The sequence below is a fragment of the Canis lupus genome, chromosome 3 (genome assembly GCF_048164855.1).
Source record: "Canis lupus baileyi chromosome 3, mCanLup2.hap1, whole genome shotgun sequence".
Classification (NCBI taxonomy): domain Eukaryota; kingdom Metazoa; phylum Chordata; class Mammalia; order Carnivora; family Canidae; genus Canis; species Canis lupus.
The window spans coordinates 72,390,612-72,405,211 of record NC_132840.1 but is presented as its reverse complement, the minus strand read 5'-3'; the positions used below and the strand labels follow the sequence as shown (position 1 = coordinate 72,405,211).

General features: G+C 56.1%; 2 protein-coding genes across 12 annotated transcripts in view; both read left to right on the top strand.

Moving 5' to 3' along the window:
* The window catches only part of SIK3 (SIK family kinase 3), a 241,726-nt gene extending 235,240 nt beyond the window's left edge, over window positions 1-6,486 (top strand). For 7 of the 11 annotated variants that reach the window (XM_072822143.1, XM_072822140.1, XM_072822148.1 and 4 more), the window contains 4 exons: window positions 1,487-1,650; window positions 2,534-2,666; window positions 3,437-3,652; window positions 4,328-6,486. In XM_072822143.1, coding sequence (XP_072678244.1) covers window positions 1,487-1,650; window positions 2,534-2,666; window positions 3,437-3,639 — 500 coding nt within the window. In that variant the 3' untranslated portion in view covers window positions 3,640-3,652; window positions 4,328-6,486. The remainder of the gene's footprint in view (window positions 1-1,486; window positions 1,651-2,533; window positions 2,667-3,436; window positions 3,653-4,327) is intronic. The other 4 variants (XM_072822149.1, XM_072822145.1, XM_072822147.1 and 1 more) reach the window with 1 other exon arrangement.
* Window positions 6,487-11,331: 4,845 nt separating this feature from the next.
* Window positions 11,332-13,349, top strand: APOA1 (apolipoprotein A1). The gene is made up of 4 exons (XM_072822138.1): window positions 11,332-11,450; window positions 11,626-11,688; window positions 11,861-12,014; window positions 12,608-13,349. The coding sequence occupies exons 2-4, from the start codon at window positions 11,646-11,648 to the stop codon at window positions 13,209-13,211; spliced, it is 801 nt and encodes a 266-aa protein (XP_072678239.1). The 5' UTR covers window positions 11,332-11,450; window positions 11,626-11,645; the 3' UTR covers window positions 13,212-13,349.
* Window positions 13,350-14,600: the final 1,251 nt, after the last annotated feature.

Sequence of the window (14,600 nt, the reverse complement as noted above, 5' to 3'; positions counted from 1 at the left end):
AACATTTATTAATGCCAGGTAAAGAGCTAAGTATTAAATACCTCCTGGGTATAGGACACTGTTCTGAAATACCAAAGGCTCACAGACACACATAATATACAGTTCTTATTCTCAGAGACTTTACAGGCTAATATGAACAACTAGGACAAATACACAGTGGAACATGGTGTCGGGAATAATGTCAGTAATAAAGTTTTATAAAATTTTCTGACATTTAAAGGATGCAAAGATCTTTTTCTGTTTGAAAGGGAAAGTTGCATAATGGTGTTAACATTTGAGATGGACCTAGGAGAATGAGTTGATTTGGATTGGCTGGAATGAAAGGAGAAGCAAGCATCTCTGGGGGAGGGAAGAGTGAGGGTACCGTCATGGAATTGTGAGTGGGTGGGGAAGAATTGAGTGCTCCCATTTGACGAGAGGCTAGCACGTAGGGGAGAGCAGTGTGAAGTACTCACTGGAAGATAGGCTGGGACAGCATCATGAAAACAAACTGGGCTACTCTATGAAAAGATTAATCTTTGTAGAGTGGTGATACAGGGATGGTTAGAGAGGGATGGTTAGGAGGGATGGTTAGTAATCCAGGCAAGAGGTGGTGAGGCTTTGGTGGAAACAGTGAGATTGGAAAGGGAGGGATTGAAGTGACCAGCACTGCAGAGGTAGATTCTTTAGGCTTGAGGTGATGTGGAACCAGGAGGAACAAATAGGAATCCCATGAGCTCATATCTGGAAGATTAAGGAAATAAGGTACCAAAACAAGAATGTCTGAAAGAGGACCTGGGGTAGGGGGTGTTGATGAGTTTGGAGCTGGGCATGTTTGTGTTAGATGTCAGTTAGCACTGCAGGGAAAGGCATCTCTCTAGTAAATAGTTGGGTATTACAGATCTGGAGCTTCTTAAAAGAGCATTTCAAGAATTCTTTCCCTAGAGGTAGGTAAAGAGGCGATAGCATTGAAGCCATGAAAACAGATGATATTACCAAAGTAAGTGTGAGGAGAGAAAGGAGGTCAAGGTAGAAATATAAAGAGTAGAGGAGCCATGGAAGCAGCTGGGGACAGCAGTGGAAAATGCAGAAGAAGGCCTGGGCAGGTGCACTAATGTGGCAGCCAGGGAAGGAACGAGAAGGCCTCCACAGAACAGAGGCCATTCTTCCAGGCTAGAGGTTCCAGGAAAGATCCTTCTGTGGATGTAGGCTTGGGAAACACAGCACTGTCAGATCAGCAGAGGAATGAAGAGAAAAGAAAAGGTTCAGTGTGGTCCAGCCAGCCGCCCTCATATGGGATTTTTCTCAGGAGTGCTTATGATCCCTGGGGTTGGCAGGCGGGTCCACGCTCCCACAAGCACCAGCACCAGCCGACAAGGATTAGCAGACCACTCACGTGTGGTCCTCACCACTGCTTATTGTCTCTGGCAAGACATTTCTTTGATGGGAGTTGGCAGCGTGGGGAGAAACTCTAGATCTGCTGACCCTGTTTTTTCTATCTCCTCAGAGTCTGTCATAGGGAACTGCATGGATCGAAGTTCTCCGGGACAAGCGATGGAGCTACCAGATCGCAATGGACTTGGGTACCCTGCACGCCCCCCTGTCAATGAGCACCACAGGCCCCGGACCCTCCAGAGACACCACACGATCCAGAACAGTGATGATGCTTATGTATGTCGGCCCCCTCCTGCCTCTTGAAAGTGGGATCCTAGCAGCCCCAAGCCTGACAGCAGACCTTAGTGGTATGGGGTCACGTCGACCCTTCCATTTTCCTCAACCAGAGTCCAGGACCCCTGGCAACTCTGTAAGCATGTCTTTGAATCACAGACCAGTCAAACCTATGCTCCCAACCTTAGCCTGAGAAATCCAGAGTAGTTGCTCTGTTCCTTCTGGTCTGAGTTATTGAACTTCTCCCTGAACAGTCTAAGCTCCAGTCCAAGCACATGAACCCTAGGCTCTTGGTTAGTCTTCTGACGGCTCCATTGGACCTTCTCAGATAAAGGGAACTAATCCGGCTCCGGAAAGCTTTGCTGTCCTAGAGCCAACTCCTAGGGCAGCGCTAATACAGTAGCAGCTAGCCACATGTGGCCGTTCATACTTAAATGTGTTTTAAATGAAATAAACTAGTGCCTCAGTCACCCTGGTCACATTGCAGGTGCTCATTAGCCACTTGTGGCTGGGGGCTCCGCAAAGGGCAGGTATAGAGCACTGCCGTGCTTCTGGGGCGGTGCTGTCCTAGGGCCAAGTCCGCGTGGTGCTGAGGATAAGTCAGAAACCCGGTTTTGGAAGGCCATGTAGTTGCTGAGGGCATGTGACCACCAATGGAAGTTCACTATGCCCTCCCGGCCCCCCCCACACACACACACCCCTACCCCATGGGGTAAAGTGAGGCAGCCTCCCCCTGTGGATGGCACCCACCTCAGGGAGAGCATGTCTGGGAGTGGTGCCTGAGGCTGCCCTTCACCCCCCTATTCGAGGGAACCGCTGTCTCTAAGGGTCACCTGAGGGTGGCACAGTCTCTGGTATTCCGACTTTTCCTATTTGTTTTCCACAGGTGCAACTGGATAACTTGCCAGGAATGAGTCTCGTGGCTGGAAAAGCACTTAGCTCTGCCCGGATGTCAGATGCTGTTCTCAGCCAGTCCTCACTCATGGGGAGCCAGCAGTTTCAAGATGGGGAGAATGAGGGTAAGGGCCTTATGCGGGCTGCCCCCCTCCCCTGTCTTCACCCGTGACTGGCCTCTTCTATATGAAGGGCTCATGGGAAGATGGGAAGCCACAGTTTCCCCACGGGGTCTGGACACAAAGCCCTTCGCACTTCTCTCCATCAAGAATGAGTGCACAGAGGAGCGTATCTGCTGGCTGAGTGCAGGGCCATCACGTCTATCTTTGTAATGCTTTGCTAAGATGCTGCTTTAATACTATTTTTCTAGTGATTGGGAGGTGTTGTGTTGTAAGTGACTGTGTCCCCCTATCTTCAGCACCAGTGAAGGGAGGGTAGCATAAGAGATAGAAAGCATAAGCTGTGGAATGGACAAGTCTGCAAGAAATCCTGACTTTGCCCTTTATGGGTTTCACAGACAAGGCACTTAGCCTCTCTGGGCCCCAGGGTCCTCCACCCATAGAGTGGCCCAAACTAGATTGTTCTGTGAGGTTAATTGGGTTAGTATAAAGTACCTACAATGATGCCTGGAGCACAGAGAGTGCCCATAATCAGTGCCTGCAGGCAGTACAACGGCCAGCTCCGTGCCAGAGGTGAATCTCTGCAGGAGCGGCGTCTATGTGCTTGACAGGGAGATAGTGAAGGAACAGTGTGGCGGCAGGAGTCCTGGCCCAGCCCATAGCCACTAACACACAGACGGCATGCTGTGAGCTTGAATTCAGGACTGGGAGTCGGGCTCCAGGGTGCTCACATTTCTCTCCCCCCTCTCCCGCCCTTGCCCACCTACCACCTCCAGCCCCCAGCTCCCTGCAGATCTCACACGTTTTTTCTGGCCTCGCAGAATGCAGGGAGAGTCTGGTTGGTCACGAGCACCCAGACCTGACAGACGGCAGCCAGCATTTAAACTCCTCTTGCTATCCATCCACGTGCATTACAGACATTCTGCTCAGCTACAAGCACCCCGAGGTCTCCTTCAGCATGGAGCAGGCAGGCGTGTAACAGGGAACAGAGAGTGAGTATCTCCCTTCGGCCCCATGCCGGCTCCTGATCCATCGGGGCTTCCTTCTGTGCGCGGTGGCCACTCCTCCCGTCCTGGTCCTCCCATCGTCCTGCTCTGCCACATGAAGCACTGTGCTGGTTCCGGGGTGTGGGTGGGGAACACAGAGAATACCTGCTGGCCACAGTCCCTTGGTTTAATTATGGGGACAAGACACATGTTGAAAGTGCCTTCGCCTCCCAAGAAACGGAAGTGAGCTACGGCCTGGGAGGACAGGGCACCTCTGCCCCGGTGATAAGGAAAAGACGGTTCTGAACTACAATCCTGAAGCAGGAAACCCAGTGGCACAACATGTCTAGCCATAGTGTTCAAGGCTGTGCTGCAATGGGAGGAATATTCCAGACAGGGACAACTCCGTGATCAGAGGCCAGGGGTAGGAAACAGGCATGCTGGCCAGCTGGGCTGGAGTAGCCCAGACACGCAGGGGGTGGCACAGCTTCTGTCTTTGAAAGCTGGGACGGAAAACCGTGAACGAACATTAAGCCACCTGCAAACCCATCTTAGAGCCTCCGCGTGGCAAACCTCTTAACCTGAGGTCACATGAGCCGGTTGCATTTCGTGAAAATTTTCAGGTGAATGTTGGAGCCTTTTGCTCCGGACTGATTCTCCTCTGTGTCTTCTCTGTTGCAGGTTTGTGTACAGCTCGGGAATGAAAAGGTTGACTTTAACCAACAGTATCTATAGCAGCGTTGCGCCAAATTGCCATTGTGTTTCTGTCCACCCAGAATGTCATGGCTCCTTTCCTCACATTGGTTCATCAGTGTGTGGTTCTTTTGGGTTCAGAGCGGGTTTTGCCATGTTTGCTTGTATGACCAAGTCACCAAGGAAATAAACAGGATACCCACGTTTGTCACCTTTTGTGAAAGTGTATTTGGTATATTTGAGTTGGTGGTTTGGTTTGGTTTGGTTTTGGTTTGAATTGGTTTTTTTTTTTTTTTGGTATGTTTTCTTTTGGAGGTGATTTTCTTTCTTCTTTATCCCTCTCTTTTTCTTTTTCTTTCTTTCCTTCTTTCTTTCCTTTGTTGAGACAGAAGAACAAAGCAGTTAAAACCACAGAGGCCAGGAGACCCAGAGCCACTCCCCTCCCCAGCCTCCACCCACAGAGCACCCTCCATTCCTTTGTGTTGCTTACCCACAGGAGCAAATACTAACAGATAACAGCCTCTGGAATCTTAGTGCTAGGGACAGGGAGAGAGGAAGGGGCGATGGCCTCCGGCACTTGGAGACCAGAAAGAGAGTGAAAACAAACAAACAAAAAGACCCCCCAAGTCTGAACCCTGGGAAGGTCTTTCCTGCTGGGACCCAGGGAAACACTTGTCTGGCCCAGCCAGGATCGCATCAGAATGTTAACATGGAGGCCGGGAGTGGCCTGGCCTTGAGGGGTTGCCAGTTAGAGTGTCTCAGTGTGAGCCTTCTCTTTGGTGTATAACTCAGCTCCCCTCTTACAACCTGGAAAGTTGGTTGCCTTTGTCATCCTGCTGGTTCTACCCATAGACTGAACACCCAACAGTGGTACACTATGCTTTTTGTGTCACCTGTCATTCTCATTTGACAATGTGCTATACAAGGATTGTTTCTTCATACACGCGTGCACGCTTGCGCACGCGCACATACACTTCTCCCTTACAGCCTCTTTGACACAGGCAAGAACAGGAGGTTGTCTTGGGCCTTGCCTCCCTCCTAACCTTCTCCTCCTCCCTGGGCATCCTCAGCCCCTATTTTAATTCTTGATCATGTAGGAATTGTTTTGGGTAAATGTTGATATTATTGTTATTATTATTATTATTATTAATAAATAAAAACAAAGGAATTTTTGTTTAAAAGAGAAATGTCTAACCAGATTCTGTTCTATTGGAATTGTGACTTGCACCTTTTGTTCAGAGTACCTTCTGTAGACGTTGTACTTGTGAGCAGCTCTTACCTGCTAGTGACAGGTGTAGTGGTCTCCTCCCTCCCTCCCCCCCCCAGGGCAAGCAGTGCCCACGCAACAGCAACTGTTTGCCGCTCTCTTTGTGTTTCTTCACTGTTAGAAACCAAAGTCTTCTCTGCTGGCTGGGGGCCGACAGAGGATCTGGCCTAGCTCCTTCGATCTTCAAAGCAAGAAAGAGATGTCCAATATTCTGACTCTTGATCCTTTTTCCTGGAAAAGGAGAGTGAAGGGTCCCCAGTCCGCTCCTAGTCTTTCATCCTGAATTTGCACAGAAGAAAAGCGGGTGTCCAGCATGGCCATCCTGATGTTGCTGACAGGATCCCCATGCAGCTTGTCCTTCTCACAGATACTGGCAGCTCAGCTCCTGGACCCAGCACCCCTCAAATGGATTTCTGCAATGCGAGAGCCTTTCTCGGCATCTGTCCCGCGTTTCCATGGTCCCCAATGTCCCCTCCACTTGGTGAGGCCACCAACTCCTCACCGGAAGGACGCTACCAAGAAGGCCCGAACAGCTACTGTTTGCCTTCTCTGGGCCCGTTCCAGTGCCGATGCCCCCAGCTGCCCCTTCACCCCCGCGCCCAGCCTGTTCTGTTTACATGGTACTGTGCTGATGGAAGAGCAGGCCGCCATCCTGCAGCAGCCGCCCGGGTGAAAGCCAGTGAGCCTATTAACCGTGCCATCTTGCGAACTACACTTGTAAAAGATCATTGCTTTGTATCGTAGTAACCGATATGCGCCGTATATGTTGAATGTATATGAATATAATTTCATATTTCTGCTCTTTGAAAATGTCAAAAGTATTTTTTCTTTCTCATTTATGTTGAACTAAAAATGAATTAAAAAGATCTCCAGACCCAAATTGTTGCATTAAGACTTTTAGTCTTTTTTATTTATTTATTTATTTTTTCCCCCGATGGGCAATTTTCAACTTACAAACTTAATACCGGGGGTTGTGAAAATAAAAACCGGATTACGATCCTATGTTGATATATTATTTGCCTTGTGGTTCAGAGTCTAGCTGGGAGAAGCATCCAGGTGGGTGGAGGCTGGAGGTTGAAGAAGCCTAACAAGCATAGGGTGGAGCTTTGAGCAATCTATTATCTCACCCCGCCTTGTCAAGGAGCATTCTCTAGAAGCCTGCACTCAGCCCACACTATGTCCCCGAGCACCCAGCTTGGACTCTGCCCCCTCAGGAGGGAGCATCTGAGTTTGCTGAGTTGGATAGAAAACAGATTCTTTGAAAGGGTGCTTTTAAAGGAGTGGAAGGAGGTCCTCAAGGACTTGGGGCCTTTAGCCAGTCAGCCCAGTGATGGGATTGCCAAATAAGTGTTGGGCCAGAAAGGGGACTCCTCCTCTGGCTTTCCTCTTTTATTACTCCTGGACTCCAGAGGGCAGGGTAGAGTCCCCAGCATGGTCCCAGGCATGGCTAAGAGACAGCTGCTCGAGGTGCTTCTCTGAAGGAAGATTGCTGAAGCTGGAAGTACGGACTGGGTTTGTAGAAAGAATAGAAGAGGGAACTTACAAAAGCTTCTGCACCCACGGTGAACCAGACAGTCCCTGTGGGACTGTTTAGAACAGAAAGGGCCTTCCAAGGACCGTCTTCCAGAAATTGTCTGAATGCGAACCCACCCAGGGAAGGCTCGAGTGAGTGTCTCTGGGAGCACGCAGCGACATAGCCCAGTGCCTTTCACATCTCGTAACCACCTTCACAGCAGTGCCGCCCCCGTGAACTCAGCCAGGGCACCTTTGGGCCAGAGGTGGGATGAGCGTCCAGAGGAAGGGTGCTGCCCTCCTGGACAAAGACCAGAGATCTGAGCTCTAGAAAGCAGAAGCCGTGTCCACAGATCCTTCCCAACCTTCATTCTGACATTCTGCTGCCCACCCACCCCACACTCCTCCCCATCCAAGGCAGGAATTCAGAGGGCTGGTGCGCCGCCAAGGCACCCAGCCTCGGCTTGTGCAGGTCACAGATGAGCCACCTGTGCCTGGGGCTCCGGGTTACAAGGCCCCGACGAATGGCCTAACTCGGGGATCTATCACCAGGAGCTGCGACAAAACTGTCAAAAAGGAAATGTGGGGGCGGGGGCTCCTTCCTCTCCTGCTCAGCTGGAACCATCCCAAGCCCAAGTCTCCCCATTCAGTCATTTCGAGTGGGGTCCGTGATGCACAGCAGTTCCTCACGCTTGACTTTCCTCCCAAGGCTCCCTTCAGATGACCCTTTACCATCCTGGTGACCCTTCCTTTAGTGTGCCAATGTCACTCATCAAGCAAATATTTGTTGAGTGTCTGTTATGTGCCAAGCCTAGCAGGGGACAGAGTCCTTCCAGTGCAGACTGACCAGTGTGACACTGGGACGTGAATTGTGAAATGAGTCGCTAATCATTCTGAGCAAACTCCACTGCTGCAGTCAGCTAGCAGCGCTCCCGCGTGTGTCGAGGAAGCCAGGGCCAGCCGCCTTGGCGACCTTCTTCAGAAACGGGCACTCTGGAGAGTCCCAAGACCAAGGAAAGAGGGCATGGTGACACGGCGCCCACCCTGGGGGGCCTTCGCTAAGCAGCGAGCGCAGTCCGTGGGCCCTGGACGCCTCTCACGGGGACCGGCTGCACCGCAGGCCGGTTCTGGGAGGCACAGGGGCTTCCTCTCCGAAATCCTAGTAATCACTGCACTCCAGTAGAAACAGTAGACAGACACGCTAGTGATCAAGTATAATAAAAAAAAAGAAAGCTTGCGGGGGCGCCTGGGTGGCTCAGTCCGTGAAGCATCTGCCTTCAGCTCAGGTCATGATCCTGGGGTCCTGAGCTCGAGCCCCATGTGGGCCTCCCTGCTCAGGGGGGAGTGCTGCTCCCTCTCCCTCTGCCTCTCCCCTTGCTTGTGATCTCTTTCTCTCTCTCTCTCTCTCTCTTTCTCTCTCTGCGTCGATAGAGAAAGAAAACATTTGCTGCTTGTGAGGATGCTGTCAAGGCACTCCATAGCCCCGACACCTTGAGATCCCTGAGCTGGGAAACCGAGGAGCCCCTGATCAGAACACACGGGCTGGGAGGGCCGGCAGCCAGGCCTCCTGACTCCCGCTCCTGGTAGCGCCAAGTACTAGCGGCTGGAGGCCAAGGGCGGCTCTTGGCAGCTCTGAGCGGCTATCTTCTCATACGCAAGGCAACAGCGAAAATACTTGCCTGCCGGGCTTTCCAGGGACGATCGTGGAAGTGCTTCGGCCACTAAGGCACTACACCAATGTTGGAATTAGGTTTAGCCATAATAATCATTTCGGCAGTGAACCAAAGAGAAGGGCGTAACCATGGCACGTAGCTTGGAGTCCAACCAGTAAGTTTCTGAGATCCCCCAAGTGCCGGGTGCGGCGAGCTCTACCCCCCAAAAGAAAGGAGGCCTCTCTTGGCCGGAGACATCCATGAGCTGCCCCCTGAGGGGACCGGCCTCGCCTCTGCTCCTTAAACCACTGGCCGGAAGCTGGGCGGGCCAAGGGGCGGCCCAGGCGGACTGTTCAGTGAGACCAGCTCCTCTGCAGGGCCCCGTGGACTCTGCGGCTGGGTCAGTCGGGAGCGGGGGCCCCAGATCTCAGCATCTGCAAGTCAGGGCCGCACAGAAAATTGTGAGTCCCTGAGGTCTCAGCTCTGGGCTGACAGTACAAGCGTGTTCAGTGGGAGCAAGGGGATAAAATGCCGGAAATTGGGATTATGGGACACAGAAGGGTTACGAAGTGCCAGCTACCTTTTGGTTTTGCCACGGATGTTCAAATTTGGTGCTTGAAACAACACACACTTATTACCTCAGTATAGCTCTAGAGGTCAAAAGTCACAAGGGGTCACACAAAGCTGAAATCCTGGTGTCAGCAGAGCTGCCTTTCTTGGAGCCGCAGGAGAACATCCGTTTCCTCACCTCCTCCAGCTTCCGGAGGCCTCGCACACTGCCGGGCTCTGGCCTCCTCCCTGCACATCGCCCTGACCTGCGCTGCTGGCCCCTGGTCTCTTCTCGCTCCTGCCTCCCTCTTGTATGTACAAGGCCCCTTGTGCTGACACTGGGCCCACCTGGATAACCCAGGAAAATCGCCCACCTCAACGTCCTTGTAATCTCACATCTACAAAGCCCCTTTTGCCACGGGTCAGTCCCAGGTCCGGGGATTAGGACCTGAACATCTTGGGGCGGGGGGGGGGGGGGGGGGCGTTATTCCGCCTGCCGTACCCCCCTGCCGAGACGCTAGGGATGGCATGGTCCATCATTGTCTCGTTCCACAGATAAGCTGCTGCAGCTCGCCCAGGGTCACACGGCTGGGGTTCAAACCCGAGCCTGTCCAGCCCCAAGCCTCTTATCAGGAGACCGGCTACCGTGGGAGCAGCCCGGAGCCGGGCAGCCCTGGGACCTGGAGGACAGCAGGGAGATTCCTGGGCAGATGATGCAGGGTGCATTTCTATCCCGGGTGCATCCAAAGTCCATCCCTGCCTCCGACGTGCCGAGAGACCAGAGGCAGAGGGCACAAGGCTCCCCTGTCCCCAGCTTCCTGGTGTGCAAGGTGGCGGGGCGGGGGGAGGCCGCCGGCTGATGGCTCTGACTCAGGCCCTGCCGTGAGCTGGCGTCCGAGGCGCTGGGCCTCCCGGGAGAAGCCCTGCCGAGCGGCGCTGCCGACAGCCCGGGCACAGGGTGCTCTGCGTTACCGGGGCTCCCTGCGCCTCCAACGGCTCGAGCCATTTTTGTCTCCTTCTACTGAGAGGAAACCGAGGCTCGGAGACATTACAGCACTGGCTCGCGATCCTCCTCCAGGATTTTGCAAATCGGGGGCAGAGCGAAGCGAGTAACCAGCTCCCCTGTGGCCTCCCACTGCAGAGGTCTCCTCCCCACCCCCGCGGGGACCCCTAAAGTCCGGTATGCCCCTCACTGTGTGCACTCCAATGTAAACAGGAACCAGGCAAAGATACACGGATTCAACTGAAGTGCCTGCCCTTTGTTCTGACATTGTGCCCTTTCATGATGTTAAAAAAAAAAAATCTTTTCTCTTTTGAAGTGCTGGGCGCGGCAGAGGGTGGCATTTGGGGGAGACAGTGGTTGACTTTTTTACGCGACAAAATAAAAAGTTGGCAACTCCGAGTGGGTCTCTAGATTTTGTTTTGAAATGTCAGAGCCCCCCCCACCCAAGTCTCTACCTGGGAAGCACGGAGCCCTCCCCAGGGTCCCCAGGTCACTTCCTGGCACCACAGGCCCCTTGGGTCAAGGGTTTGGGAGGCCTGAGAGAGCCTGCAGAGAGGTCTGCTGACCTGTTGGGACAAAACAGGCCACAGCGTGTTGGTGGGAAGACCGCTGCCTCTGGAGAAGAAAGGCAGGGTGGGGGCAAAGTAATCTCCCTGGAATCTAAGGGGCTGTGGGGGAGCACACCTCCTGACGGGAGGAGGCCCAGCGGTCCCTGGCCAGCCGCTGTCTCTTGCTTCAGTCCCTCCACTCCCCTGCTCCACGGGCACAGGGGACAGTGGGGGACACATCCCTCCCAGCACCACCACCACCAGGAGGGATGGGTGCAGAGGACCCCGATCCTGGGGACCTGCAAGCCTGCAACCACCCCACCCCCCCCAGTCCCCAGTCCCGTCTGACCCCTTGATCCCTGGCCTGGTGGCCCCCGCGCAGCCTCCTGTTTGCCCACTCTATTTGTCCGGCCCCGGGGACAGGGATGATCCTTGAACTCTGAGTTCCACATGGCTGGGACCAGTGAGCAGCAGCAGCAAGGCCTGGGCTGGGCTTATCAGCCTCCCTGCCTGGCCCCTGCCCCTGCCCGGAGACATAAATAGGCGGGGAGAGCGGGCCCGGCAGGCTCCTGAGCGCCTGGTGAGTGCCGCTGCCTGTCCCCCAGCCCGGGCCCTGTCCCTGGGACTCCGGGGGCCTGGCTGCGGGCTGTGCCCTGCCTGGGGACCCTCTCCCGCCCCAGAAGAACGGGTGGGGGCGCACAGGGCTCCTCCACGCTAACGGCCGCCCCACTCACCAGGACCCTCTTCTCCCGCAGGTCCCCTGTGTCCCTTCAGGATGAAAGCCGCACTGCTGACCTTGGCCGTGCTCTTCCTCACGGGTAGGTGACCCCAATCTAGGAAGCCCACTGCTGTGGGGGCCCTTCTCCCACGCTCCTGCGGGCCACCCTCCTGGGCACTCCCGGACCCCTCACCCCTGCCTAAAAGCCTGGCATTTCAGCCCCGATCACCCTCTGGAGCGGGCCTGACCTGGGTCTCCCCTCTCACCCCCAGGGAGCCAGGCTCGGCACTTCTGGCAGCAAGATGAACCCCAGTCACCCTGGGATCGGGTGAAGGATTTAGCCACCGTGTATGTGGACGCAGTCAAAGACAGCGGCAGAGACTATGTGGCCCAGTTTGAAGCCTCCGCCCTGGGAAAACAGCTGAAGTATGGACCCAACCTGGGGTGCAGGGGGTAGGGGTGGCCGGTTTGGGGGGCACAGAGAGGCCTGCGGGAAAATGCAGCCAGACCAGCCGAATCCCCACCTGCTATTTCCTGGGCCCCCACTGAAGGCCTGGAGAAACGGGAACGGGATCCCCCCAATAACCACCGTCTCAGAACTCGTTTTAGGGAGAACAGGGACGGAGCGCCCAGCAAGGGGTTAGATCCGAGCAGGTGCGCCCGGCAGCGCGCCCCCCACCCTTAGCTCCTCCTCTGCTCCCGGCCAGCAACCCGGCGGCCTTCTCGGAGCGGACGATGGACTGGAGTATAGGGACTGGTCCTCGAGGCCCGGCTTTGGGGACGGGCAGCACGGGGCACCCGACCCAGCCCCGTGTCTCCCGGCTCCTCGGTCCATCAGCACCGGGGCACGCGGCGCGGGGTGCGCGCCAGGGGCTGCCCTGGGGGAGGCGCCCGGCGGGGGCAGCTGCTGCTCGGGCCTCACCGCCGGCCGCCGCGGGGAGCCGGGCCCGCAGCTCGGGCGCTGTCCGGGGTTCCGCGGGAGGCCAGCCCTGACGCCCTCGCTCCGCCCGCCCCTGCAGCCTGAAACTCCTGGACAACTGGGACAGCCTGAGCAGCACGGTGACCAAGCTGCGCGAACAGATCGGCCCGGTCACGCAGGAGTTCTGGGATAACCTGGAGAAGGAGACGGAGGTGCTGCGGCAGGAGATGAGCAAGGACCTGGAGGAGGTGAAGCAGAAGGTGCAGCCCTACCTGGACGACTTCCAGAAGAAGTGGCAGGAGGAGGTGGAGCTGTACCGCCAGAAGGTGGCGCCGCTGGGCTCGGAGCTGCGCGAGGGCGCGCGCCAGAAGCTGCAGGAGCTGCAGGAGAAGCTGAGCCCGCTGGGCGAGGAGCTGCGGGACCGCGCGCGCACCCACGTGGACGCGCTGCGCGCCCAGCTGGCCCCCTACAGCGACGACCTGCGCGAGCGCCTGGCCGCGCGGCTGCAGGCGCTCAAGGAGGGCGGCGGCGCCAGCCTGGCCGAGTACCACGCCAGGGCCAGCGAGCAGCTGAGCGCGCTCGGCGAGAAGGCCAGGCCCGCGCTCGAGGACCTGCGCCAGGGCCTGCTGCCCGTGCTGGAGAGCTTCAAGGTCAGCCTGCTGGCTGCCATCGACGAGGCCACCAAGAAGCTGAACGCGCAGTGAGGCGCCCCCCCCCCGCCCCGTCCGTCTGTCCGCCCGCCCGGCCCTCGGAACAAACGCTTCCCACGCGGGACGCCCGTGTCGGGCGCGCGGGTTTGGAGGCCGCGGCTGTGATTTTTAAACAATAAAATGTGCTCCGAACCCTGGACGTTCTTTCTTGGGCGGAGGGAGTGGGGGGGGGGGGCGGGGGCGGGGGGCCCTGCGGTGTCGCGGCCCGAGGGCAGCAGGCCCGGGTCCCCGCGAGGCCGCGCTGCGGAGCCAGGTCGCGGGGCGCCCTCCCCCGGGGCGGGGCGCACGCAGGGGCGCGGAGGACCATCCGAGGGGCGCCGCCCCGAGCCCGAACCTGCGAGCTCCCGACTGGGACTGGGACCCGCCGCAAACAGGGCAGGGCCTCCGGCAGCCCTCGCGCTCCGGGCCAGCCGGGGAGGGCCTCAGGGAGCCCCTGGGGCTGAAGGATGGGCCCGGCTCCCGCGAGGGCTTGGCCTTTGCTCCTGCCTCCTTTTTTTCTTTTTTTTTTTTTAAGATTTTATTTATTTATTCATAGAGACACAGAGAGAGAGAGAGAGAGAGAGAGGCCGAGACACAGGCAGAGGGAGAAGCAGGCTCCATGCAGGGAGCCCCACGTGGGACTCGATCCCGGGTCCCCAGGATCACACCCCGGGCTGCAGGCAGCGCTAAACCGCTGCACCACAGAGGCTGCCCTCCTTTAGTAATTCAAAAAATGAAGAAAAAGATGAGCCCCTTTCCTTTTTTTTTTTTTTTAATTTTATTTATTTATGATAGTCACAGAGAGAGAGAGAGAGGCAGAGACACAGGCAGAGGGAGAAGCAGGCTCCATGCACCGGGAGCCCGACGTGGGATTCGATCCTGGGTCTCCAGGATCGCGCCCTGGGCCAAAAGCAGGCGCCAAACCACTGCGCCACCCAGGGATCCCCCCTTTCCTTTTTTTTACAAGGGCAGCAGGCCACTCCTCACACCCCTGCCCTTCCAGGATTGGAGGGTATTTCCTCCCACACGCTGTCAGCCGGCTATCCCCCGGGGGGCCCCCAAGCCTGGGTCACCACAACAATCCCCACCTCTTGCAAGTGATGAGCCCATTTTTATCTCCAAGATGCCCTCGTGTCCTCCATCCCACCACCTCCTTCCCCAAATCCTGGCCGTGCCACCCCCGCATCCATGGTACAGATGAGAAAGCTGAAGCTGTGTGAAGTCACTCGCCAAGGATCAAGAGCAGGATGGACTGGGCTGCCCTTTCCAGACCCATCCCGGCTCTTTAAAAAAAACAAAACTGTGTGGCCGGGCACTCAAGTGCACACCCACCGCTGGGCACACATGCACGCACGTTCTCAAGTAGAATGTCCTTGTCCGCAGCTGGCCCTTCTTCACACTCAA